Source organism: Letharia lupina (genome assembly GCF_014066315.1).
Source record: "Letharia lupina isolate WasteWater1 chromosome Unknown contig_5, whole genome shotgun sequence".
Taxonomy (NCBI): domain Eukaryota; kingdom Fungi; phylum Ascomycota; class Lecanoromycetes; order Lecanorales; family Parmeliaceae; genus Letharia; species Letharia lupina.
The window spans coordinates 2,026,272-2,049,478 of record NW_023502974.1 but is presented as its reverse complement, the minus strand read 5'-3'; the positions used below and the strand labels follow the sequence as shown (position 1 = coordinate 2,049,478).

Genomic DNA, 23,207 nt, shown 5'->3' with positions numbered 1-23,207 from the left:
CTTTGTTGCTTTCGGTCATGGCAAGTAAAAGAGCTTGGGAGAACCGAAGGTGACTATTGAGAAAAGAGTTTTGCCTGTCATCCGAGTATTTGGCTCAGGCTGATGCTGCTTGCGCGTCTACTAATAAGAACAATGTCGTGGTCTGATGTGCCTGTATCGGCTATTTAAACTCCGACATAACGCTAGAATGCCAAGAAATAAATTTCGAGTACGAGTCTCTGTTTTCTTGTCTCTACAACTCAATTGTCCTAAAAGTGCAAGACCGCTGTCTGTCATTTCCGGCCATGGGTGTTCTTGCGGCTGTCTCCGAGCCTTTGCGTCATCTCTTATCTAATAATTCCACTGGCATGGTTATCGCTGGAGGCCTCTTCTCGTTGGTTGTTGTTGCCGTCGTTTTTAACGTGCTTGCCCAACTACTTCTCAAAAATCCCAATGAGCCTCCACTTGTGTTTCATTGGGTGCCATTCATTGGCAGTACCGTCACCTATGGAATTGATCCCTACAGATTCTTCTTTAGCTGTCGGGAGAAGGTAGCTGAGTGCCGCGTGCGCCAAGACAGCGAAGCCATGCTGATCACATCTCCAGTATGGTGACATCTTCACATTCGTTCTTCTTGGGAAGAAGACGACAGTCTGTTTGGGGGTGAAGGGAAACGATTTTATTCTCAACGGAAAGCTCAAAGATGTCAATGCAGAGGAGGTATACAGTCCGCTCACCACGCCGGTCTTTGGAAAAGAGGTTGTATATGACTGTCCAAATGCGAAGCTGATGGAGCAAAAAAAGGTGTGTGGAATAGTAAGGAAATGCAAGTCCATATCTGACGATCAGATTAGTTCGTCAAATTTGGACTCACCTCCGACGCCCTCAGATCCTACGTGCCCCTGATCGTTGAGGAGGTCCAAAATTTCGTCGCCCGCTCTGCCACGTTCCAAGGATCCAGGGGCACTTTCAACGTTCCCGGCACTATGGCCGAGGTAACAATATATACTGCCTCTCGCTCTCTCCAGGGCAAAGAAGTCCGCTCGAAATTCGACTCAAGCTTTGCGGACCTCTACCACGATCTTGACATGGGCTTCTCTCCCATCAATTTTATGCTACCATGGGCACCCCTGCCCCATAATCGGAAACGCGACTACGCGCAGAAGAAGATGGCCCAGACATATCTGGAAATCATCGAGGCAAGGCGCGAAGCCGGTTCGCAGCGTGATGCCGATGACATGATATGGAACCTAATGTCCTCTGTCTACAAAAACGGCACCCCGGTCCCCGACTTAGAAGTCGCTCACATGATGATTGCGCTTCTGATGGCAGGCCAGCATTCCTCGTCCAGCACTTCGGCATGGATTCTCCTCCGCCTTGCTGCCCGTCCTGATATTCTCGAAGAATTGTACCAAGAGCAAATATCAGTCCTCGGCCCAGATATGCCGCCACTCAATTACGATTCCCTGCAGTGTCTCACTCTCAATTCCCAAGTAGTCAAAGAAACCCTGCGCATACATGCGCCCATCCACTCTATTATGCGAAAGGTTATTGCGCCCATGTCAGTAGAAGGGACGCGATATACAATACCAACGTCTCGCGTACTCCTCGCTGCACCAGGCGTAACATCAAAAACAGAGGATCACTTTCCCCAACCCGATCTGTGGGAACCACACCGCTGGGACGAGGGGTCTGCCCTTCATGGTTCGAACAAAGATGCTGACGATGACGAGAAAATCGATTACGGGTATGGACTCGTCACCAAGGGTGCCAACAGTCCGTATCTGCCGTTTGGAGCTGGAAGACATCGGTGTATTGGTGAAGCGTTTGCATACGTCCAATTAGGCGCTATCACGGCGACGATGGTGCGGGCGTTCCGATTGAAGAATTTGGAGGGCAAGGAAGGAGTTGTGGGGACGGACTACTCGTCGCTGTTCTCGCGACCTTTGAACCCTGCGGTAGTGCAATGGGAACGAAGAGAAAAGCGGGAAAAAGCATGAGCTGGTCGTTGTAGAGTAATCTGTATATAATCATTTGGCGATGGCGTCGGCGCGACAAGGAGTCCTTTTAGCTGAGGTTCGCCTTTGCTATGACACGCTCAATATAATATACCAGCCCGGGTGCAGTGCGTAGACTTAGTCCGTTGAGGCTCGGCAACGGGTGCCGCAATTATATGGAAGCTCCAGCCTCGAATCGTTCTCTGACATTTCTAAGAGTACTCACGTACTCGAGTACTTCATTCATACCACAAAGGTCGTACGGCGAATAGGTGACGTCAATTGTCTGCTGCTCGAAGGATAAATATCCGACCACAAAATTCTACAATTTTGCCAATAGTCTCGACGGTCAACCCAAGGAGAAGGGAACTCACAGTGACAATGATAACAATGCTTTGAGATCAGATGCAGAATTATCAATTCCCTACGAAGTCTAGCAACGCTATTCGCTCATTGTTATAAGCTTTCTCTGCCATCGCGTCCGTCTTCCCGTTTGCTCCAGCGAAGGTGCTCTCTCTCAATTGGCATATAAGTAGCCAAAATGGTTCTCAAAGCCTCTGAGAAAAGCTCCTTAAAGCGTGGGAGGGTAAGTGGCAGTGCACTACCTATCGAGCGTTAGCTTACCATTCGCCGTGATGAAGAATTCTACTGGCGAAGAGTACGATACCAAGAAGCCGCGTCGCTCCGAGCGTATATCATCGCAGACGCAGACGACTCCTCTCAAAGACAAAGTAAAATCCTACCTCCCGTCGCCCCTGACGCATCAAGAGAGTACAAGATCAGAGGACTACAAGGACGTCACAGCATCGCCACCAGAAGGCCGCCCCAGTCAGATCCGGCATCGAACCCCTCCGGCCTCATCTCCTGCTCAAAACACGCAAGGATTATCCTCTCCTCCGTCAGATACGCAAGCTTTCTCGCAATTTCTCATCCCTCCCCGAGGGCGCTCGTTTGAAGTGGAGGATGAAGAAGCCGAAGGCGTCTGGGGTTATTTGGTACCCGTGGACCCTGTCTTTGGTGATACCTTGATTTGCAGGGCAAGGGCAGCATGTCCAGCACCATACCCGAATGCGCATTTCGGCAAAGGTACCAAGGTTCGCGGTAAGACTCGAACGGAAACCCTCAACTACGTTGATGAAGAGAAGCAATACGAAGCTGAGAAACGCTTGAAAGGATTTCCCGGGGGTGGTTATCTCATTGGGAGACATCCAGAATGCGGTATGCAAAATCCGCAGACTAGTGATGAGGACTCTGAGAACTAAAGGGCATTAGATCGCAAGCTGGAGCTTCCTACAATCTCAAATCGCCATTGCATTGTCTTCAATGAAAGCAAAAACGGCAAAGGTGTGGCCTTCATAGAAGACCTTTCGAGCAACGGAACCTTTGTGAATGAGGCCATCGTTGGAAGGAACAAGCGCCGAGAGCTAGAGAATGCGGACGAGATCTCTATCCTGGATCAAGCAAGATGCATGTTCTACTACCCGCGAAACAGAGATGCTAGTGCCTTTCGTCAGCAATATAAAATTTTGCAGCAGTTAGGCAAAGGCCACTTCGCTACCGTATACCTATGCATTGAGCGGATCACAGGCATGCAGTATGCAGTGAAAAGATTTGAAAAGAGATACGGGGACAGCGGGAGATCGCAGACGGATGGGTTGCAGCAAGAAATAGGTGTATTGAAGTCTGTCAGCCATCCAAATATGCTATGTTTAAAGGACACTTTCGACGAAGACGACGGCGTTTATCTGGTGCTTGAGCTTGCACCCGAAGGAGAATTGTTCAACTGTATTGTCATGAAGCAAAAGTTGACGGAAGAAGAAAGTCGAAGAGTATTTATACAGTTGTTTCAGGGTGTCAAATACCTCGTACGTTCCTCTCCTCTCTATCTGGGTGATGGTATTGACCTCCCTTAGCATGAACGCAACATTGTACACCGAGATATCAAGCCAGAGAATATCTTGCTGGCAGACAAGGAGCTGTCAGTGAAGCTTGCCGACTTCGGTCTAGCTAAGATCATCGGCGAAGAGTCGTTCACTACAACGCTGTAAGTTTGTTTGCATTCCACTAATCCGGCCGAGAAGACTCATGGTTGTCGTAGATGCGGCACGCCCAGCTACGTTGCACCTGAAATACTGGAGAACTCAAGGCATCGCAAATACACTAGAGCAGTCGACGTATGGTCGTTAGGGGTGGTTCTCTACATCTGTCTTTGTGGCTTCCCACCATTTTCAGACGAGCTCTGGTCGGAAGAGCACCCCTTTACTCTATCACAGCAGATCAAAATGGGCCGTTTCGACTATCCTTCACCGTACTGGGACTCTGTTGAGGATCCAGCGCTCGACCTCATCGATCGTATGCTTACAGTCGACGTAGACCAACGCATCACAATAGACGAATGCCTCGAACATCCATGGACGACGCAGAAAACGATCAATCCTGCTGACAGCACCGACGGTCTAACAGGTGCTATGGACCAGCTTGACTTTTCGAAACGCAAGTACGCGCGGGAGCGGACTTTACTCAGCGATCTCAACGATGTCAAGGTCAGCAAGGTAGTCGAGTGGGAGGATAACAAAGCCCCAGTCAAGGTCTTTGAAAAAAATATCGAGGGGAAAAGGGTCCACAATCCTGCCACCGTGATTGCGAATGGCCATACAGAGCGGAAACATGAGGAGCTTCCGGCGGCGCATCAGCCAGCGGAAGTTTTCATGGAGATGGGTGGAAAGGGGGATCAGCAGCTTTTCGAGAACGACAAAGGCAGCCGTTATGAGCCTGACGAGGTGCCCAGATAAGAGCGAACTCTCGGAATTCGCTTTTTGAATATATATGAATCTATGGGAGATTTGTGTTCCCACGTCCCTCCAAGGAAGGGATAGGGTCGAATTCCTGCAACAGGGAAATAGAATGAATAATGGTCGTGCTTGAGGAGCAAATTGATCACGTGAAAGTATCACAACCTTCCTTGCGTTGACACTGTTTGGGGGAAGTCTTCATTTACGACGTGATTTTTTTACGTTGGGTCACAGAGTTGGGTAAAAGCGATTTCGAACACCACTCTCGGATCTTTTCATTGCGAAGGCTGTACATGTATCAAATAGGCGTACATAGATGATAAGCCATCTTCACATGTTAACAAGTTCTGCTGTGTTGGATTTCGAACGATTGCTTTTGCTGGCTGTCAATGTTGCACTAATTTAAGCCAATCTTGGTCCCCGCGTAGATGTCATGCAAGCAATCTCGCTCTTCAGACGAACCATCTATGTTTTAAGGAGCAAACATCTCAGGTGGAAAGCCCTTCATCATCCGCACTGCTGCTGTCTTCTCCCAATCCTGGGTTAAGAGCCAGTAGTATCCTCAACAATATGACGGACGATTCTTCTCCACGTCCGAAATCTTATCGTATTGGATCACTTCGCGGCTTCCTTCCTCTCTCCGACACAAGCAACGCATTCTCCACACGCGGTCAGAAACTTCCATCGCTACTCCAGAGCAGATCTACAGCCAATGTTAAAGACCTGTGGGCGCAGACACCGCAACGAAGGTCAGCAACTCCCGAAACGGTTGAAGATGACGAGAGCGACGTGGAGCGAAACGTGGATGGAGGGGACGATGGGCCATCACCCGCAAAGAGCAGATTGTCAAAGATGGACAGGAGAATGAGTGGCGTGAGCGATGGGGGCGAGGTTCTGATGACCCCACAGATGAGAAGCATGCGTTTAATTGGGAGCAACAATCCAAGATATCAATGGGAGCAATACTACAAGAGCGACGAAGAATTGAAGAAGATGAAGAAGTCCATACGGAAATATTATCAACGTAACAACCACCTCATATCTTCGTATCTCTACATCGACCGCCTTCTTGATTCGTCACTTCCACACAATCTCATCCAGGAGTACAATCACCCGGATCCAGACTTGCATATTCCTAAGACCATCTCCGAGGAGCAAACCTCCACATTGGACGTTCAACATCCTTCTGCTGACATCAAGCCCACGGCTAACGGTCACGGCAGCCAAGTTAAAGTGAAGCGGACTCCAAAAGCACTGTACAAGCTCCCAGACGAAGACACGCCCCTTTTGGGTGACGGCGCGCAAGACGGACCCAAAGCCTATGAAATCCAAGGCTCCGACGATGACGATGATCACGAGAGCGGAAGCAAAGTAGTGACTATTGCCATTTATGTAAACCTAGCAGCCAACGCCATTCTTCTCGCTGGGAAAATCGCAGTGATTGCCCTCACCTCCTCGCTTTCCGTGCTTGCTTCTCTGGTCGATGCAGCTCTCGACTTCCTTTCTACCGCCATTGTATGGACGACTACCAAGCTCATCTCCCGCCAGGATCAGTACAGATACCCTGTTGGGCGCCGTCGTCTCGAGCCTCTTGGCGTCCTCGTCTTCAGCGTTATCATGATAACGTCTTTCTTCCAGGTCTTTCTAGAATGCTTTAACCGGCTCACATCCCCTGATCACTCCATCATCCAGCTTGGACTCCCAGCGATCATAATCATGGCTTCTACCGTTTTCATAAAGCTAGGATGCTGGTTCTGGTGCCGGCTCATCAAGAATAGTTCCGTTCAAGCTCTGGCCCAAGATGCAATGACGGATGTCGTGTTCAACATTTTCTCCATCATATTCCCGTTAGTAGGCTACTATGCTTCCCTCTGGTGGCTCGATGCTCTCGGCGGTCTGTTGCTTTCTTTGTATGTGATAATAAATTGGTCAAGGACGTCCAGCACTCATATCAAACACCTTACGGGTGCCGCTGCCCCTGCTGCTGACCGCAACGTTCTACTTTACCTCACCATGCGGTTCGCCAAAACAATCAAATCGATACAAGGCTTGCAAGCTTACCATGCGGGTGATAAATTGAACGTGGAAGTCGACGTTGTGCTGGATGAGGGTATGACGCTGAGGGACAGTCATGATTTGGGAGAGAGTCTGCAGTACGTATTAGAGAGTGTTCCGACTGTGGATCGGGCGTTTGTGCATTTGGATTATACGGATTACAATCTGCCTAGCCATATGCAGCAGCAAGCCGGCTAAGGAGGATCCAACCCTGCAGAGGAGGGCGTTGGTTTGGTTGAGGATGGAAGGAAAGGGGAGTTATTCACATTGGTGTTTTGGGATGGGGAGGAAGGGATGGAAAGTTACTGGTGATACCCTCGGCTTGTTATTGCTGGCGCAAATGTACCGAGTAAGATGGGAGAATCAATTGATCTGCAAAAAGACACCAGTCTAATTCGCACTACCCTATCACCATACTAGCGCTGCTCAACGCGCATCTTCGCATCCAACATAGTTGTTTTGCGCACCTCCAAGATCTTCAAAACCTCCTCATCCTCATACTCGTCATCGGCATCACCCCGAGCGTTCCTGCACAATCTCCCACAAGCGTCCCGGTTGCCCATATGTCCGGTGATGGCCCGCCGGCAGACGTACACCTTTCTGGACTTCCATGTAACGTGGTGCTCAATCTTGACATGGCTCCCGGTCGGCCCACACACATCCTCAATACCGTCCAATACCCTAGCCGAATGCACAATCTTCACCGCCTGCAGATACTTCTGCTCCTCAAGCCATTTCTGCAGTGGCTCCACCCCGAAGTACCTGGCTTGCTCGAGGACAGCGAGGTACAGTGCGTAATCATGCCCCTTCACGTTGTCATAGAAGATTGGCATGATTTCGTGGCGAAGATAACGCAGCACGTGCTGAAAGACGTCGCCGTCTGCGTCGATGAAGTAGGATCCGTCTGGTTGAATGTCAGGCCATCGGCCAGAAAGCTGTCGAGCGAAGAAGTCGCTACCTCGGGTCAGTGTTGCTGGGCGAGTGACGAATCGGCATTCGCCTACTTGGAGGGTCATCGTGTTGCTCGGTGTGGGTGCGGGTGCTGATGCTGATGCTGTTTGAGGCGTGGGCGTGGTCATGGTTGGTAGTATTGGTACCGAATCTGAGTGGGAGCCGGACATCTTTGCTCGGTTGAACAATCGGCGATGATAGTGGACGAAAGGAGCAGAGGACCTAGTGGGCTGATGATATAGGTAGACATAGCTTCCAGAACCATTGAGAGACAAGACGGAAGGGCATAGAAGAAGACGCGCGAAGATTCCAAGACAACAAAAGGATTGCAAATTCCCGTTACCACTGGTTACCTGCCTGCCTTGATCAATGCAGAGATGTGGCTGAGCTCCTGTTTTGTCCGGGTACGAGCCGGTGAAAGTTGGCTGCTTTGTTAGTATGTGCCTTAAGATATCATGGTTGTATCGGGTGCTTGCAGTTCGTCTGATGCTCCTATATCTTAACCCGGTATCCCGGACTGGAAGCCTTTTTCACGTAGTCGAGCCTCACGAGCGAGTAGTGAAGAGGTTTACGGTGATGAAAGACGCTTAAGTAAATGCGCTACGGAGGCACGTCCTCGAAAGAGGGGCGATAAGGTCTGTGGAGAAAGGTCTGTCGAAAAGTGCATGGAATTAATTGTATGTGAATTTGACAAGAGTAGCGTATGTAAGATGTGTAGAGCTAGGTCTGTTGAAAACGGGCAAAAACGACTTTGTGAATGAAAATGAATGCCTGTGGTGTGTGACCAATCTCAGTGCTCTGTTATCCAAGACAACAAAAAGGACTTTCCAGGATATACAACGCCATCTAATGCAATACTTCCCGCTGCGTTGTCTGCATTCTTCCTTACGATTCCTTTCCCCAACCCACTATCTCTACAGCCACATTACCGATTGTACTGGCGCACCATAAAGCAACAAGACCCCAGCCTACCCTCCTATCCATCCACCAGCCCCTCAAAGGCACGACGACTAACAGCCCTGCGAGCGTGACCAAAAGCGTTACTCCACTGATCAGCAGTGTTCCTCCCACTTCAATCTGATATGGCTTGTATCTTATTGGTCGCCCTGGATGCTTCTCGTGTCTTCTCTCGCCTCCCTGGATCGTCATATACAGTCCGCTGAGACCAATACCAAGAAGAATATTCAGCATGGGACCACCAAAGCAGGCGCTTAGTGCCATAACAGGATAGCCGAGCCTTGCAACGGTAATATCAGCAACAAGATCCCCCAGGGAATTTCCAACTGCGAAAATGGTGAGTCCTAGGATAGCGTCGCTGATGCCAAGGATGACTCCGAAGGCTTTGAGGACGCCGACGACTTCGTTGGCAATGGTAGATATCCAGGCAATAGAGATGATAAAACCAAAGAAACAGAGCAAATAGCGGTGTTTGGGGGCATGAGAAGGTGTGGTGGTGAGAATTAGAATGGCAAAGGCGAGCAGGGAAGCGATAAGGGCGTAAAGACACGGTAGAAGGAGGTTGCGGGGCGAGAGGCTGGGGTCCGTGTTTGCCCAGAGCAGGACGACAATGAACAAGGGGCCCGTAAAAATTTGGGTAGCTACAAGCCAACGGTTCCACTCTTTAGGGGATGAAGGTGGCTGGGTCGGACTGGATGAGTTCGTTACACTGTTGGACTGGTGGCCCGGCGGGTGGAGAGGCTCAGGCTCCTCGGGCAGAGGTATTATGGCACTGCCATTCTCAGGCTCCACAATGTTGATAGATGGTGACACAGTCCCTTGCTTTCCATATTTCCCAAAATTCGGCGGTTCCAGTCCCTCGCCGTTGCTAGCGGCCTCCGTCGAAGGACTGTCTGGAGGGGGTGCTGTAATAACCGTTGAGGGAGAACGGGATCGAGAACGACGGGGCGAAAGCAGACCTGGATCCGGATCGACAATATCTGGAAGGACTCCATCCTCCTCCTTATCGACTTCAACAATAGGCAAGGTAATGGCAAGGAGGAAGACGCTTGGCGCGGCTACGATACCTAAGAGCTTCTCCCAAAGGTTCTTGTCTTTCCATGAGTAGAGCGTGGGAAACAGAGTTGATACGAGAATTTGCGGTGATGGAAGGACTTTATAAGGCCACCACCGCATCGGCTTCTCTTCAGGTTCTTGATAAAGATTTTGGTGAAAAGTTGACTCGGATCCGATACTAGACGGAGGTAATCGTATGCTCGGTGTGCGTGACGAAGATACAAAATTCCGATCGTTGTGGTAAGCTGGGAACGGTGAGTGCGGGCTTGAACCTCTTGACGACTGTGATCCTGAAGACCGCGGTATCTGTATCCTAGGTACGCTTGGTCTCCCAATCAACTTTGGTAAATCTCCTGGCAAGCCGGCGTTATCCTGCTGGCTATCGACTCGAGACTGAGCATGGTTTCGTGATCCAAGAAGGCTGTCCTCGGGTGGAGCCAGAAGCTCGCCGGACCGACCATGTTGCAAAGGAGACATGGACGCAGGACTCATAGAAAGATATCCGAACTCGTCGGCCGCAGGCGATAAAGACAGAGTTGGGGCTGGAGGACTTAGAGACCTTCCGCTGGGTCGATGATCCGCAGTTCCATCCACGGGCTGCAGCCCTCCCGGTCCTGGTGGCGTTGCACCTAGGAGGTCAATCTCTGGCAGACGTGAATTTTGCAAGGTCTTGGGGTCGAGTCGAAGACCCACTGCATCATTTGCAGAAACAGCGCGAATGCGATTTGGACCAGTCCGTTCACCATCCGCACTCGGCCATAAAGTAGCATTAGAAGCCACATCATGAGCGTCGACATCGTCATAGTTGTTTTCCGGATTGGAAACCGTCGAAGAATTGTCCTGCTGTTGCGCTGCACAATAAGATGGATCGTCTGAGTATCGGCGAAGGTTAATAGGAATAGTCTGGATATTTCTTGATTTCTGCAGAGACGATAGTACTGCTCTGAACTCGAGTGCGCCGACCAGACTTGGCCTAATTGGGTTGATGGTGTTCCTACGCTCTCCAGGCTTCCGTCGGCTGACTCTCATATTACTACTGATCTCGGCTAGATAACGGTCTCGAGTCTGATCGTCTGCATCCGCTTCTTCATCCATGGGTCTAATCATCGGACTCCCTCCTCTCTCCAGATTAGCAAAATCGTTGTCCGAGACTGTTCTAGTTGGAGCCCGACTTCCTCTTGCTGCAGCGTCCTCGTCGTCTTCATCATGGTATGGCTCGTCCTCCGCTTCATCTGCTCCGGGGGTATGGAAATTACCCCTTGCTGCGTCTTCTAGTAATCTTCGACGAGATCGCCGGCGCAAATACCAATGCCAGAAAACCACCGTAACCACATAGAACACATAGAATGCGACCATGACGGCGCACTCCCATAGATGTAGGTGACCGTCCGCTAGAAAGACCATGCTAAAGCTTGCGGCAACAATGAAGAAGCCCACATCTCTAACAAAGCTCTTTCTTGCAACCTTGAAAGGTCTCACCAAGGCCATTGATCCAGCCACTACAGCAGTGATAAATCCAGCAGCGCCAATGAGCTCGCCAACAGCCAGGCTTCCGCTATTTGTCTTCATTGCAGCAAACGTGGAAAAGACATCCGGGCTTCCGTTTCCAAAGGCCAAGAAGGTAACGCCGGCCATGCTTTCGCTCATTCCCAAGATGCTGGCAATCGTGCTAAGGTTTATGCAAAAGAAGTCGCTTGCAGCAATGCCAATAGTACTGAAGAGGAGGCCGAGCCATAATATCAAGATAATGAAGGCGAGAGGTTGAGCCTTGTGTAGCTTGCAATAGTAGAATTGTAGGTAGGAAAAGAGACCTGATTCCTCGTCTGGGCAGTTGGCGTGGACAAAAGCGCATTGGTCTTTAGCGGTATTGACGAGTCGGCACTGTGTAAAGCATCATGAGCTTGATGGAAATCTTTCTGGGGGTGTCCTCCAAAGAAACTCCCAACGTACTGCCTGATCCCTCCGCACAAGCTCGCCACTGCTCCCATGAAGAAGCCCGTCTCTGATGGTAAGACGGGGTCGGCTGGAGAGCGCACGATTTGCGGCATTGATATCATATTCAATTCTTCTCTCCTTGAGCAAGCTCAAGATGGCAATGGCTGATATCACGAGAATGGTAAGGTAGAAGGCTCTGGCAGCGGAGTACTTCTGCCTCGGGCGAGTCCGCGATGCCTTCTGCACTGGCGTTGGTGCAGGCATTTGTAGGGACATAATGAATGCATTATGGGATAAGGCGCCTTGAATGGGAAGGTAGGTCTACTGAAGCAATTCCGATTCGGCAGAGCAGGCCGTAGGTGAACACCAAGTTCAACTTGTTTTGTGTCGCGGCATCAGCGGGATGATCTCCGCTACGAGTACGAGTAGCCATTGCCAAGCCTTGCAGGCTTGAGCCGCGCCAGGTCCAGGCATGTCTGGTGATGTGATGTGATGCGACCGAGGGAATACACCAGTCTCTTCCTCCTGCAATTCATCTTCTAATCCAAAGTATCATTGTAGAAGGGAAGATGTCTTCAGAGACAGATCCTCTTCTACCTCGTGGGAATACAGCCCCTGAAATATCGGGCTACGGTTTCTCAAAGTCTTCCCAGTCGCAGTATCAGATCCAAAATGAAGTCCTCGACTATCCAGAGGACATCGAAAACAAGAGCGAGCAAAAAACACGTCTGAGCTATGGCGATATCTCTCCCCTCCGAACCCTCCTTGTTATCTTTATTATAGTCGTGGGTCTCGCAATGTTTGTTTCTTTGCTCATACCCGATGCCTTCAACCCTCCATGGAATAAGGCCCCCGAAGACGACGACATGACAGTCAAGGCCAGGGTTGATAAGATCCTAGCAGAAACACCTCTGATAGGTCGTCCAGCTTTCTTCCTTCGTCATTGTGTTAGCACGAGCTCTAACAGCAGGATCAGATGGTCACAATGACCTTGCCTTCTTGATACGTTACGCTTTTCAGAATAACATATATGACAAGAATTTTACAGACAAGTGGGAGGGCGGTGGAATGCCCGCCCAAGTTGACCTTCCTCGCCTGAAAGACGGCAGAGTTGGAGGAGCCTTCTGGTCAGCCTTTGTACTGTGTCCTAAAAATGGCACTGACTTTTCGGATGGGAATTATGCTGAAGGTCAGTCATCAACATGCTACGTGTGCTGTCTTCTAACATGTTGTGTGTGAGCGCTTTTGTCTCATCACACCAGAAAATCTATGGCAAGGACAACGCTTACAGTAGACTACAGCCGTATCCACGACACTTTCACAGCTGGATCTTCTTCGACGCTTGACGGTAGCCTACCCGAAAGTGTTCTCCTCCTCAAATATCGATAGTAGCAGTGCTCTGGCTGCTTTCAAAGACCACCATCAGCTCATCTCGCCAATAGGTATAGAAGGGTTGCATCAAATTGGCAACTCGTTTTCAAACCTTAGACTTTACTACTCGCTAGGTGTCAAATACGCTACACTGACGTGGAATTGCCACAATGCTTTTGCAGATGCAGCACTCACTACGGACTCTTCGGGGCGGACTGTTGCAGGTCACGTTTACTGGCGTGGTCTGAGCAAAGCCGGCCGGGTCATGATCACGGAAATGAACAGATTGGGCATGCTAGTCGACCTCTCACATGTCAGCAAGGATACTATGCTGGACGTCTTGGGAGCTCGTCCGGAGAAGGGTAATGGCAGCATCGCTCCTGTTATCTTTTCCCACAGCTCGGCATATGCCCTGTGCCCACACCCTCGTAATGTCCAAGACGACGTGCTTAAACTAGTCAAGAAAACGAACTCAATCGTAATGGTCAATTTCTCACCCGACTTCATCTCTTGTCTCCCGTCAGACTCCGAGACTGGCATACCAGACTTCTATCCCCCGAATGCTACTCTTCACCAAGTCGCAAGACACGTCACCTACATTGGGGATCTGATTGGCTATGACCACGTTGGCTTGGGAAGCGACTTTGACGGTATTCCTAAGACTCCTGAGGGATTAGACGATGTCAGCAAATACCCGGATCTAGTGGCCGAGCTTTTGAAGATGGGGGTTTCAGACGTGGATGCTGCTAAAGTGGTAGGACTGAACATCTTGAGAGTGTGGGGAGAAGCCGAAAAACAAGCTACGAAAATGCAGGGACATGGCGTTTTGCCGGCGCAGGACTTTGTCGAGAAGATTTCGTTTCCATAAGTAGCCATGACGTTTGACGCTCTGTCCATCAGATTCCCGGGACTCTGATGGCGACGGTGCGCAGGATGTGAGACGATTGCATCAGGGCCATGGTGAATAGCCGTAAGCATTTATGTTGGAAATTGTTAGTCCCCAAGGCCAAGCAAAGTTCTTTCCAGGTCATTGATTCCCTGATCGCCACGTTCAACGGAGTCCAACACATGCTCAAAACAAGGACTCGAGTAAATCCAACATAGCACCGAAAGATCTTCCTACTTCAGGTCCGTTTTGAAGTTGGAGAGGTGACAGTACCCTTGTGAGAACTTTTGATGGAGGCAAGTAATCATTGCACTGCCTAATTCCAGCGTAAGAGTGAATGTTTGCCATTGGAAGTGTACCATCCGACTCGTCTACTTTTAGGGTGCTTTGGATTAAAACAGTGTCTAGAATCGTCCAGAATGAACTATGTATGGCTCTGCTATCAGATACATAAAAGGGGCAAGCAGGATACCAATGCGGAGTCAAGGGCACCATTAGAAGCAATGTCTATTAGTCTTGATCCAGTGTCTAAACGGCTGCGAGTATAGCTCCTATGCTGGGCTCACGCTGTTCGCTGTATCCTCATCCTTCTATGAACTCAATCATCACAGTGCCATTCTTCAAGCCCGCTTGCTCGATGGTATCGTCCAGCATCTCCACCAGGTTCTTCTGCATGAAGATCAATTCAAACTCCAGACCCTCTTTGCCTTCAAGCGGGCTAGCTTTCAGCCACTCGAATATTCTCCTCACGGGGTCTGTAAGCGCAAACCTCCTAACCACTCGACCGTTTGGATGACGAAATTGGATTCTCGTGATACTGGCCGCGTCCGGAAGTGGTTCATTGTGAGGTTTTGACGAGGAAATCGCGGTAAACAGGGAAGCAGCCGCTAAGGCTGATCCGTTCGTATGTGTGGGCTCCGAGACATCCATCAAGTCCGAATCCTCTGGCTCCTTTCCCTTTCCTTCAGGCTCATTCCCCACATTTCCAACACTGCGTGTCAATTCGTCAGGGTCAGAATCTCGTCGCCCTTCAGTCCCTGCAAGACTAGCCTGTAACGCCATTTCCATCATCTGTTCCTCAGTCATCCTGTCCACTTGTGTCTCTTTCTTTGCTTCTGGTTTTCTTCTCACCACTGGATTCTTCGCAGACGCCTTCAGGCTGTATCTGTCAAGGAACTCATGTAGCTGCATAAGAAAATCCATCGCTTTCGGCGTGGGTGAACCTGACCAAACCTTGACTTGTTCGCCCGTCCTTGGGTCGACTATGGCAATGTGAGGGTATGCCTCTTGGTTATCCTTATTCTGAAAATAGTATTGCACGTATTGGTTGCCTTTAGGGTCATCCTTCGAGTACTGCATAAAGATGAAGTTTTCCTTGACCGTGTCTATAATTCCAGGATTCTTCCAAATGTCCCGGTTCAGCACCTGGCAATCGAAGATGGATGGGTCTTGAATGTTGACCAAGATCCATTTCTCACCATCCTTACCCTGCTGTCGAGCTTGGTCCCAAGGTAACCTCAACATTAACTCGAAAGGCGGTCGATACATTTCTGCAAGTAGATTTGACTTGGAGGATGCTTCTGATGCTCCTGCCGTTGCTCGAGCAAGTTGATCTCGATGAGCATCGGGGCGACTATCTGCATTGTTCCATATTGAGGGTGTAGTGGCTTGGTTGAAGATACCATGACGATCTGTGCCTGTCAGTATTGTGGTCAAAGGTGTTGTCAATGTTAGGAGAATTGCTCACCTCGATGTCTTGGCGGCTGTCTTCTGGCTGCCATTTGCTCCATGACCGCCGCCCTCATCTCGTCGTCATCAGTGGGATCAAAGGATCCCGGGCCAACGAGAGTCTCTGTAGTTCGTCCTATAGGTGCTCTGTATCCGTGCTCATCCAATACCTCTGCACCAACTTCACCACTCCTACCTGCTGCACCGTAGAACTCTTCTTGTAACCTTCGAGCTATAGCTTCATCGTCATCAACAGGCATGGATCCTTGGCCTGCCAGAGGAGTTGCGTTGGATGAGGTTTGCAGCGCGGATGTTGCTCTACCCGCCGTTGAGAGTTCTCTCCGGTTTTGCCCTGCGGTCTCGGCGGCATTATCATCAGAGTAGTCTAGATCTTCTTGGTCTGAGTCCAAGTGCACGACGCCTTCTTCATCTTGGTAACCTCGCTTATGTCCTGTGGGTCGAGTCGATGGTGCTGGGATTGGTGGAGGATGCGAGGAGAGCGGAGACTGTGATGAAGGCTCCAAATCAGCGCCCTCGTTGGCATAGAAAAGCTCGATGGCTTGTTCTGTGTTATTATCCGCGAGGCGTAGATACTGTGCAGCTAGAGCAGGTGAAGAGCCTGTGATGGATGCGAACTGTGCTATCGTGTCCTCATCCATGTTGCAATACGTAGTGTAGTCTCTATGTTGTAAAAGGAGTGATGGGAAAGGTGGCGTGAAGGACTCAGAAAGTAGAGTACAAGAGCTGAGTGTAAAGTTTGGTAGTCAAGGTGCCTGGTGTCATGTTCATGCCTGGGATTTCCGTTGTGAGGAGGAACAGCTGTCAAGGCCTTGAATGAAGAGTTGCAATCATAGAAGGGTATTCCACCAACAGGTGACGAGGGGGGTGTGTTCAAGGCTCGGAAGGTAAGGTAATCAAAAATATCACTTTACTTTGCTTCACTTTACTTTACCTCAGGAAGACTGGTCAACCTGCGATACCTGTAGGATAGTACAGCCGCCGCGTCATTACGGGTATTCGCGCGTCTCTTAGCGTCGGATTTTAGAGTAGCTTGCTTCACTGACTCGACTGGGGTATTTGTACACTCAATCAACAACTGTTGAAGTATGGCCGAGAGACTTTCATAATGGAAGAGTAAGCTGAATGGGCAATTGTGTTTATTCTTGTAAGCTAACAGGTCTAGTTCCCCGCGTCTCCGATCGCAAGCATTGCGGAAGATAGCTTCACTGTCTGCTACATCAACAGAAGCCTCCAAGAAGCCAGACCTGACCAGACTCTACCATGCTTGCCCTTCTGCCGAATCACCCCACTCTGCTCACTCCCTTTCACAGTCTCCAATTAGCCTGTCCGAGCTTGACGTACTATTTGCTTTGTGTAAAGCCGCGCCACTGCTGGATCATGTGGACAACGCAGAACGGCTTCTCAGGCAACTGTCACCTTACCTGGGTGAGGCACATGCTCAAGCTATTGCCCCCTCGCCTTTCCTACGCTTGATCAAACCATCACCATGGGAAGCACTCAGCTTTAACTTGACCAGCGCTCTACTTGTAATCGGAATTCGGCATCCAGACCTTCATGACCCAATTTTTGCCTGCATAACAGGATACTTACGCAACTGCCTTAGCACCGTCAACGCTGCTTCTGGAAAGCGCTCCCACTCTGAAGGATCCAGCAGCGACAATGGCATTGAAGAAAACCTTGAGATTGCAGCCGTGTCAGTTTCCCTTCTGGGATTCTTAGAGGCTGCTTCTCTCTACACAAACTTCTACAGTATCTCCGAAAGGTATGACTTGGTAGAAATACTTCGACAAATACTCGATGAAGATCTCATGGTTTCAGTGGAGGGTGTTTTCTCCTCAGTTCGCACTGCTGAAAGTACTTCGAGAATTTTGATGGACTGGAAGTCATACACAAAACGTTATGCCGCCTCTGGAAGACCGCTGGGAGCGATGCTTCTACAGCGTGGATTCATGAGACTATTAGTGTCCTGCAGTTCGTTACAAGTATCTCCGGCCGAGAAGTTACAGAAGACAGACATTTTCGATATAGTGACGGCCGAGGAAGATTTCACTCCTCGCGAGCACCAGAATGCCACCACGTCTCTGTTGGAGCTACTGTCTGATGTTGCAGCTGAATCAATGCGTCTACTCGAAGACGGATCCGACTATCTTCAGCTTGGCTCCGCGTGGCAGCAGCGGCTGGCCTTTGCCGTCAAAGCACACACTTTGCACACTTTCCTAAATTGCATGATAGTTGAAGAGGAGATTGCTGACGCTGACATTCTCCTGTCGTGGCTTGAAGATACTATGGCTGATCCCATTCAGATGGCTGATGATACATTAGCATGTGTCGTACTAAAGTCAATGGCTGTAGTTGCCAAATTCTCTCCTGCGATCGCTTCCAATCTTAGTCGCTCGCTGCCAAGATTCATTGTGCAAGGCGGCGTCAAAGGCGAAACGGTCATCGTAGCCGCTCGCAGCTTGACATTAATACTTCGTATGTTGCCACCAGATGCGATTATCACGGGCCTCTACTCGCTCGGCAATGTCCTAAGCGCTCGAGCCGGTACCGACAGGACTATTGGTAGCTCAGACGTGCTAAATGGGACTGCAAATGCTTCTAGAACCACTGCACAATATACCCAGCATTCTACTGGTAGTGCCATCTCGTTGGACTTAAGTGGCGAGGAGGAGGCTTCCGCTGCCTATGGCAGCATAGTGCGTACCATTGTCAGCATCGCAAACATCTGTCAAGACGACAAAATTACGGCACTGGCGCAGTCAATGCTTCTACAGAAGCTCGGGCGAGTGAGCTTGACAATAGACCTACATATTATTACGGAAACTGCCAGACTCGCCACGGTTGGGGGTTTCGTCGAGTTCAGATCGCTGCTTAAACTGTACGCCAGACTAGGTCACGATGCTATCATTCGAGGTAACCAGATCCTTTTGGACACGGTAAGTTTTAACTCACCTTGACTGCCTTTTTAGTACTTACCATTGCATATAGGTGAGGAATGCCAGACTGTTCATCGCAAAAGCCTTGGGCCATGACTCGCCCTTGTATCAGATCTACTTGGTCCATCTGCTCGAGACCATCGTCAGCAAGGGAGACGTTCATGAAAGCGACAATACCCATCAGGCCGATGTTGATCTTGCCGCTCGAGAAATCATAGAGTTGCTCCCGCCTCTGGCTACTCTTGCAACTGTCAGAACAGACAAAGAGGGTATTAGCGATGACGAGAATGTTGCACGTCTCCATCACGAAGCATGGTTCAACGTGGTTGTGCACGGCATCACCCCAACTTCCTCATACGGCCAAAAGTGCGCCAGCGAGCTACGTACTCTTGCAATGCAGTCGAGGCCGCTCATCCCTGAAGATCGCGCTGATCAGTTCGAGAGCGAAATCGAGCTCAATACTGTACTGCGACGAGGAATGAATGCTCCCCACACTGCAGAACAGAAGAAGCGTCTCATTCTCCTACTGCCAAAATGTGAATCTGATATTAGAGGCTTGAGCTATCCGAAGGTTATATTTCTCAATGCTGCATACCTAGTAGAGACACTAAGGGCAGGTGCGGGTGATTGCTCTCATGTCCTGACCTATTTCTTGGATCCGAGTCTCAATGGTAGCGCTATGGAAAACTGTATGGGAGCGATAGCAGACGAAGTTATGACAGTTTACCTGAGGAGAAACATGACTGCACCTCACCAAGACAATTCAGCGCCCTTGATTGCCACACAGCTAGCATCCATGTTTACTGGCTGCTGTCACCGAGTTCCTAGAGTACAGCAAGTCGCTGCTTCTTGCGCTGACAAAATCATCGGTCAGATGCCCTCTTCTCTCTGCCAGAAGTCCTCTCTCTTTGCTCTTCTAGAATTGCTTTCAATCATGTGGACCAGCTGTCTCGAAGCAGAGCTAGATGAATATGAATTGAAAGCAAATTACGTGTCTGTGCGGGCAAGAGTGTCAGTGGAGCTTTCGGATGACTACGATCTTCGAAGAAGCACGCTCAACAACCTCTACAGGCGGGCAAAAAAATGGGTGACGGCTGTCATTAATATCGCGCCTCTCGATGTCAAAGGGTTGCTACAGACATACCTTTCTGAGTACGATGATGAGGGAGCATATGGCCATGTGTCTTTAGGTAGAAGCTTCGCATTGGATATGGGTTCCGTCATACCGTCGGCGGATCAGAAACTAGCAGTCATTGACCATCATGGGGAGTGTAATATCAATACCGCCTCCGATTTTATTGCTCAATACACCACACGCCAGGAGTATAGATATGCCGATGGTCTACCTGATTACGATCAAGAGTGGGCAGCCTTTCTGCATCTCAAGGGGAAGGCAGACCAACCTGCAGACGGGGGTACAACAGAGGCAGGGGATGATGAAGCCATTTTGGCTCATCTAGAACGTCGGGCGCTGAATAGCCGATTTGTTTCTATTGGGGAGCTGCGTGATATACTTCGACGGGCCGCGGCTCTTCTGTGCAGAACTAACAAGGATCAGTGTGCCATCGTACAACATCTTGTAGGCATACCCTTCGCAATGTTCACCAAACAGTCCATTAAACTCGGTGTATCGTTGTGGCTAGGCGTCATAAACGAGAATCCATGTATGGAGCCAAGACTCCTTGCAATAATTGCAGAGGACTGGGAGAAGACTGTAAGGAATCATGTGGGGGTCTTCAGCAGCAAACTCCAACACCTTGACCCGTTCTACATCAAAGAGGAGTTTGCGCCTTCGGAGAAGACCGCCTTGATGAAGAAACAGCAAGCAGCTCACAATCTGATTGCTCCTCATCTTCGAATACTGCAATTCCTCTCCAGCCACTTTAACGCCGGCCGACTTGGGAGTCCAAATTCGCAGCGGATATTTCATAAGCTAATAGTTGGGACTCTGGAAGGACTGAAAAGTTCTGCCGGACATCCTCTAGCTCGTGAATTCCACTTTCAAGTGATTCTGTTTGGGCTCAACATCCTCAGACATGGGACCAGTATCGATCAAGCGGCCCGATGGAGACTGAAAGATACGATCCTAAGCGCTGCGCTGTCTTGGTTCTCTCATCCACCACGATGGTCATTTGGAGGAAATCGCCTGCAGATCAAAGCGGAAGTTCGTCTGATGGCCGATGTTGAATCCGCGTTACGAGTTGTATCTCCTCTCTTCGCGAAATGTATGGGAACACTGCAATCGCTTGCTACAAAACAAGACTTACTCTTGATGCTGGTCGAAGACGAGCACATGCGTTTGGTCGTTTGGCTCTACCCGCTTGATCACGAAAAGCGACACCTTTTCTCGTCGGGGCACCACGGCAAAGTTCCTTCAGATGCAATGCTCTCCTCGGTGTTGAGGACTGCATGGACAGAGAACACTAGCCTTGCTGTACAACTCACTGTTCGCTTCGTATCCTCAAAGCTTACCGGCGAGGTTCGCTCGATGCTTTTGAGGTCTCCAATCCGTGCGATTGCAGAGCCTGACGCACTTCACATTCTCATCGGGCCTTCGCTGCCAGCTGATATTTCAATCCATCTCAAGTATCTGCTCTACTGGGCTCCTGTTAATCCCATTACGGCAGTCACGTTCTTCTTGCCGGAATATCGCAACGACCCGTTCATCATCCAGTATGCCATGCGAGCATTGGAAAATCATTCTGTTGATGTGACATTCTTCTATGTTCCTCAAATCGTCCAAACACTCCGTTACGATGTACTTGGGTACGTTCAGCGATATATCATCGAGACTGCAAAATTCTCGCAGCTTTTCGCTCACCAGATTATCTGGAACATGACTGCAAACGCTTACAAAGACGAAGACTCAAGCATCGAGGACTCGCTAAAGCCAACGTTAGACGTGGTCAAAAACAGGATGACTGCTAGTTTCTCGGGAACAGATCAGTCGTTCTACGAGCGAGAATTCTCTTTCTTCAATGAGATAACGGATATCTCTGGCAAGCTTCGGCCTTTCATCAAGAAAAGTAAACCGGAGAAGAAGCAAAAAATCGAGGAGGAGTTGCGGAAGATCAAGGTTGAAGTAGGGGTTTACTTACCTAGCAATCCTGACGGTACCGTGATCGGCATTGATCGAAAGTCTGGTAAACCCCTACAAAGTCACGCGAAAGCGCCGTACATGGCCACGTTCCGGATCAAGAAGAACCGCGGCGGTATGGAAGGGACAGATAATATGCTGGAAAGGACAAATCAAAACAAGGAGACAGGCCGAAACGGACCAGTCACGCAAGAAGATACCTACGAAGTTTGGCAGTCAGCTATATTCAAGGTAGGGGACGATTGTCGGCAAGACGTGCTGGCCTTGCAGATGATTGCCGCATTCCGAGGCATATTCAACAACGTCGGCCTGGATGTCTATGTCTACCCGTACAGAGTGACGGCCACAGCCCCTGGGTGCGGCGTTATTGACGTTTTGCCCAACTCGATATCGAGGGACATGCTAGGTCGAGAAGCGGTCAACGGACTGTACGACTATTTTGTGTCGAAGTATGGTGCCGAGAACTCAATCAGATTTCAAGAAGCGCGAAACAATTTTGTCAAAAGCATGGCTGCCTATTCGGTGATCTCCTACCTTCTCCAATTCAAGGACCGACATAATGGAAACATCATGGTAGACGACGCCGGACACATCCTGCACATTGATTTTGGCTTCTGCTTCGACATTGCCCCCGGTGGCGTCCGTTTCGAGCGCGCGCCTTTCAAGCTCACCTCGGAAATGGTGGCGGTGATGGGGGGCAGTACGTCGTCGCAGTCATACAAGTGGTTTGAGGAGCTTTGCATCAAGGCATTTCTGGCCTCGAGACAGCACACGGAGAAGCTGTGTCACATTGTTGTGCTCATGCTTGGCAGTGGGTTACCGTGCTTTAAGCCGGAGACTATTGCTCATCTGCGGCAGAGGTTTGTGCTGGAGAAGAGCGAGAGAGAAGCGGCCGACTTCATGAGGGATTTGATCAAGAAAAGCTACAGCAGCTATTCGACCAAGGGTTATGATCAATTTCAATTGTTGACGAATGGGATACCTTACTAGGGCAGTGATCTGAATGTTAATGTATGATAGCTTGACTGGCCATTCTCTTACTTGGCGTAGTTGAATTGCTGGCTGCTGATGTTCCCGTGAGCTGACGCATGTCGTGCAACATTCTTGTGTGAAGCGGTTACAATCTTCTGCGCAACAGTAAAGCGCTCATTCCACATATATATGGGGAACTCTCCGGGGCCCCGGCCGGAGGACAGTCCTCGCAAGCTTAACATCGAGCGAGTCAATCTTTCGCAGCGAGAGGAAATAGGTGTAGGTACATCAGATAAGGTAGGTAGAGTAATCAAAATAGAAGGCAATAGAGTAATGCTTGGCTGCCGCCCCCCGCTGCAAGGTACGTACCTAAGGTACTGAAGCACGTAGAATAAGGTACTTGTAACACCGGGGGGGGGGGCAAAAGAGGGCCATTGTCAGCCAGTAGTTTGTTAAGGCTCACAATACTACCTA

General features: G+C 49.8%; 8 protein-coding genes across 8 annotated transcripts; 5 read left to right on the top strand and 3 right to left on the bottom strand.

Moving 5' to 3' along the window:
• Positions 1 to 284: 284 nt before the first annotated feature.
• Positions 285 to 1,979, top strand: HO133_008804 (uncharacterized protein; the record flags this gene model as incomplete). The annotated part of the gene is made up of 3 exons (XM_037299667.1): positions 285 to 530; positions 586 to 783; positions 834 to 1,979. 3 exons carry the CDS (start codon positions 285 to 287, stop codon positions 1,977 to 1,979), a joined length of 1,590 nt encoding a protein of 529 aa, XP_037155668.1.
• A 538-nt stretch (positions 1,980 to 2,517) lies between these two features.
• Positions 2,518 to 4,768, top strand: HO133_008803 (uncharacterized protein; the record flags this gene model as incomplete). The annotated part of the gene is made up of 5 exons (XM_037299666.1): positions 2,518 to 2,562; positions 2,618 to 3,194; positions 3,249 to 3,841; positions 3,890 to 4,020; positions 4,075 to 4,768. 5 exons carry the CDS (start codon positions 2,518 to 2,520, stop codon positions 4,766 to 4,768), a joined length of 2,040 nt encoding a protein of 679 aa, XP_037155667.1.
• Positions 4,769 to 5,338: 570 nt separating this feature from the next.
• On the top strand, positions 5,339 to 7,021 carry HO133_008802 (uncharacterized protein; the record flags this gene model as incomplete). Its single annotated transcript, XM_037299665.1, has 1 exon — positions 5,339 to 7,021. The coding sequence occupies one exon, from the start codon at positions 5,339 to 5,341 to the stop codon at positions 7,019 to 7,021; it is 1,683 nt and encodes a 560-aa protein (XP_037155666.1).
• Positions 7,022 to 7,239: 218 nt separating this feature from the next.
• HO133_008801 (uncharacterized protein) lies at positions 7,240 to 7,902 on the bottom strand (the record flags this gene model as incomplete). Its single annotated transcript, XM_037299664.1, has 1 exon — positions 7,240 to 7,902. One exon carries the CDS (start codon positions 7,900 to 7,902, stop codon positions 7,240 to 7,242), a length of 663 nt encoding a protein of 220 aa, XP_037155665.1.
• A 757-nt stretch (positions 7,903 to 8,659) lies between these two features.
• Positions 8,660 to 11,998, bottom strand: HO133_008800 (uncharacterized protein; the record flags this gene model as incomplete). Its single annotated transcript, XM_037299663.1, has 2 exons — positions 8,660 to 11,668; positions 11,738 to 11,998. The coding sequence occupies 2 exons, from the start codon at positions 11,996 to 11,998 to the stop codon at positions 8,660 to 8,662; spliced, it is 3,270 nt and encodes a 1,089-aa protein (XP_037155664.1).
• Positions 11,999 to 12,291: 293 nt separating this feature from the next.
• HO133_008799 (uncharacterized protein) lies at positions 12,292 to 13,961 on the top strand (the record flags this gene model as incomplete). Its single annotated transcript, XM_037299662.1, has 3 exons — positions 12,292 to 12,640; positions 12,699 to 12,911; positions 13,024 to 13,961. The coding sequence occupies 3 exons, from the start codon at positions 12,292 to 12,294 to the stop codon at positions 13,959 to 13,961; spliced, it is 1,500 nt and encodes a 499-aa protein (XP_037155663.1).
• Positions 13,962 to 14,561: 600 nt separating this feature from the next.
• HO133_008798 (uncharacterized protein) lies at positions 14,562 to 16,366 on the bottom strand (the record flags this gene model as incomplete). Its single annotated transcript, XM_037299661.1, has 2 exons — positions 14,562 to 15,670; positions 15,727 to 16,366. 2 exons carry the CDS (start codon positions 16,364 to 16,366, stop codon positions 14,562 to 14,564), a joined length of 1,749 nt encoding a protein of 582 aa, XP_037155662.1.
• Positions 16,367 to 16,833: 467 nt separating this feature from the next.
• Positions 16,834 to 22,751, top strand: HO133_008797 (uncharacterized protein; the record flags this gene model as incomplete). Its single annotated transcript, XM_037299660.1, has 3 exons — positions 16,834 to 16,841; positions 16,891 to 18,664; positions 18,717 to 22,751. 3 exons carry the CDS (start codon positions 16,834 to 16,836, stop codon positions 22,749 to 22,751), a joined length of 5,817 nt encoding a protein of 1,938 aa, XP_037155661.1.
• Positions 22,752 to 23,207: the final 456 nt, after the last annotated feature.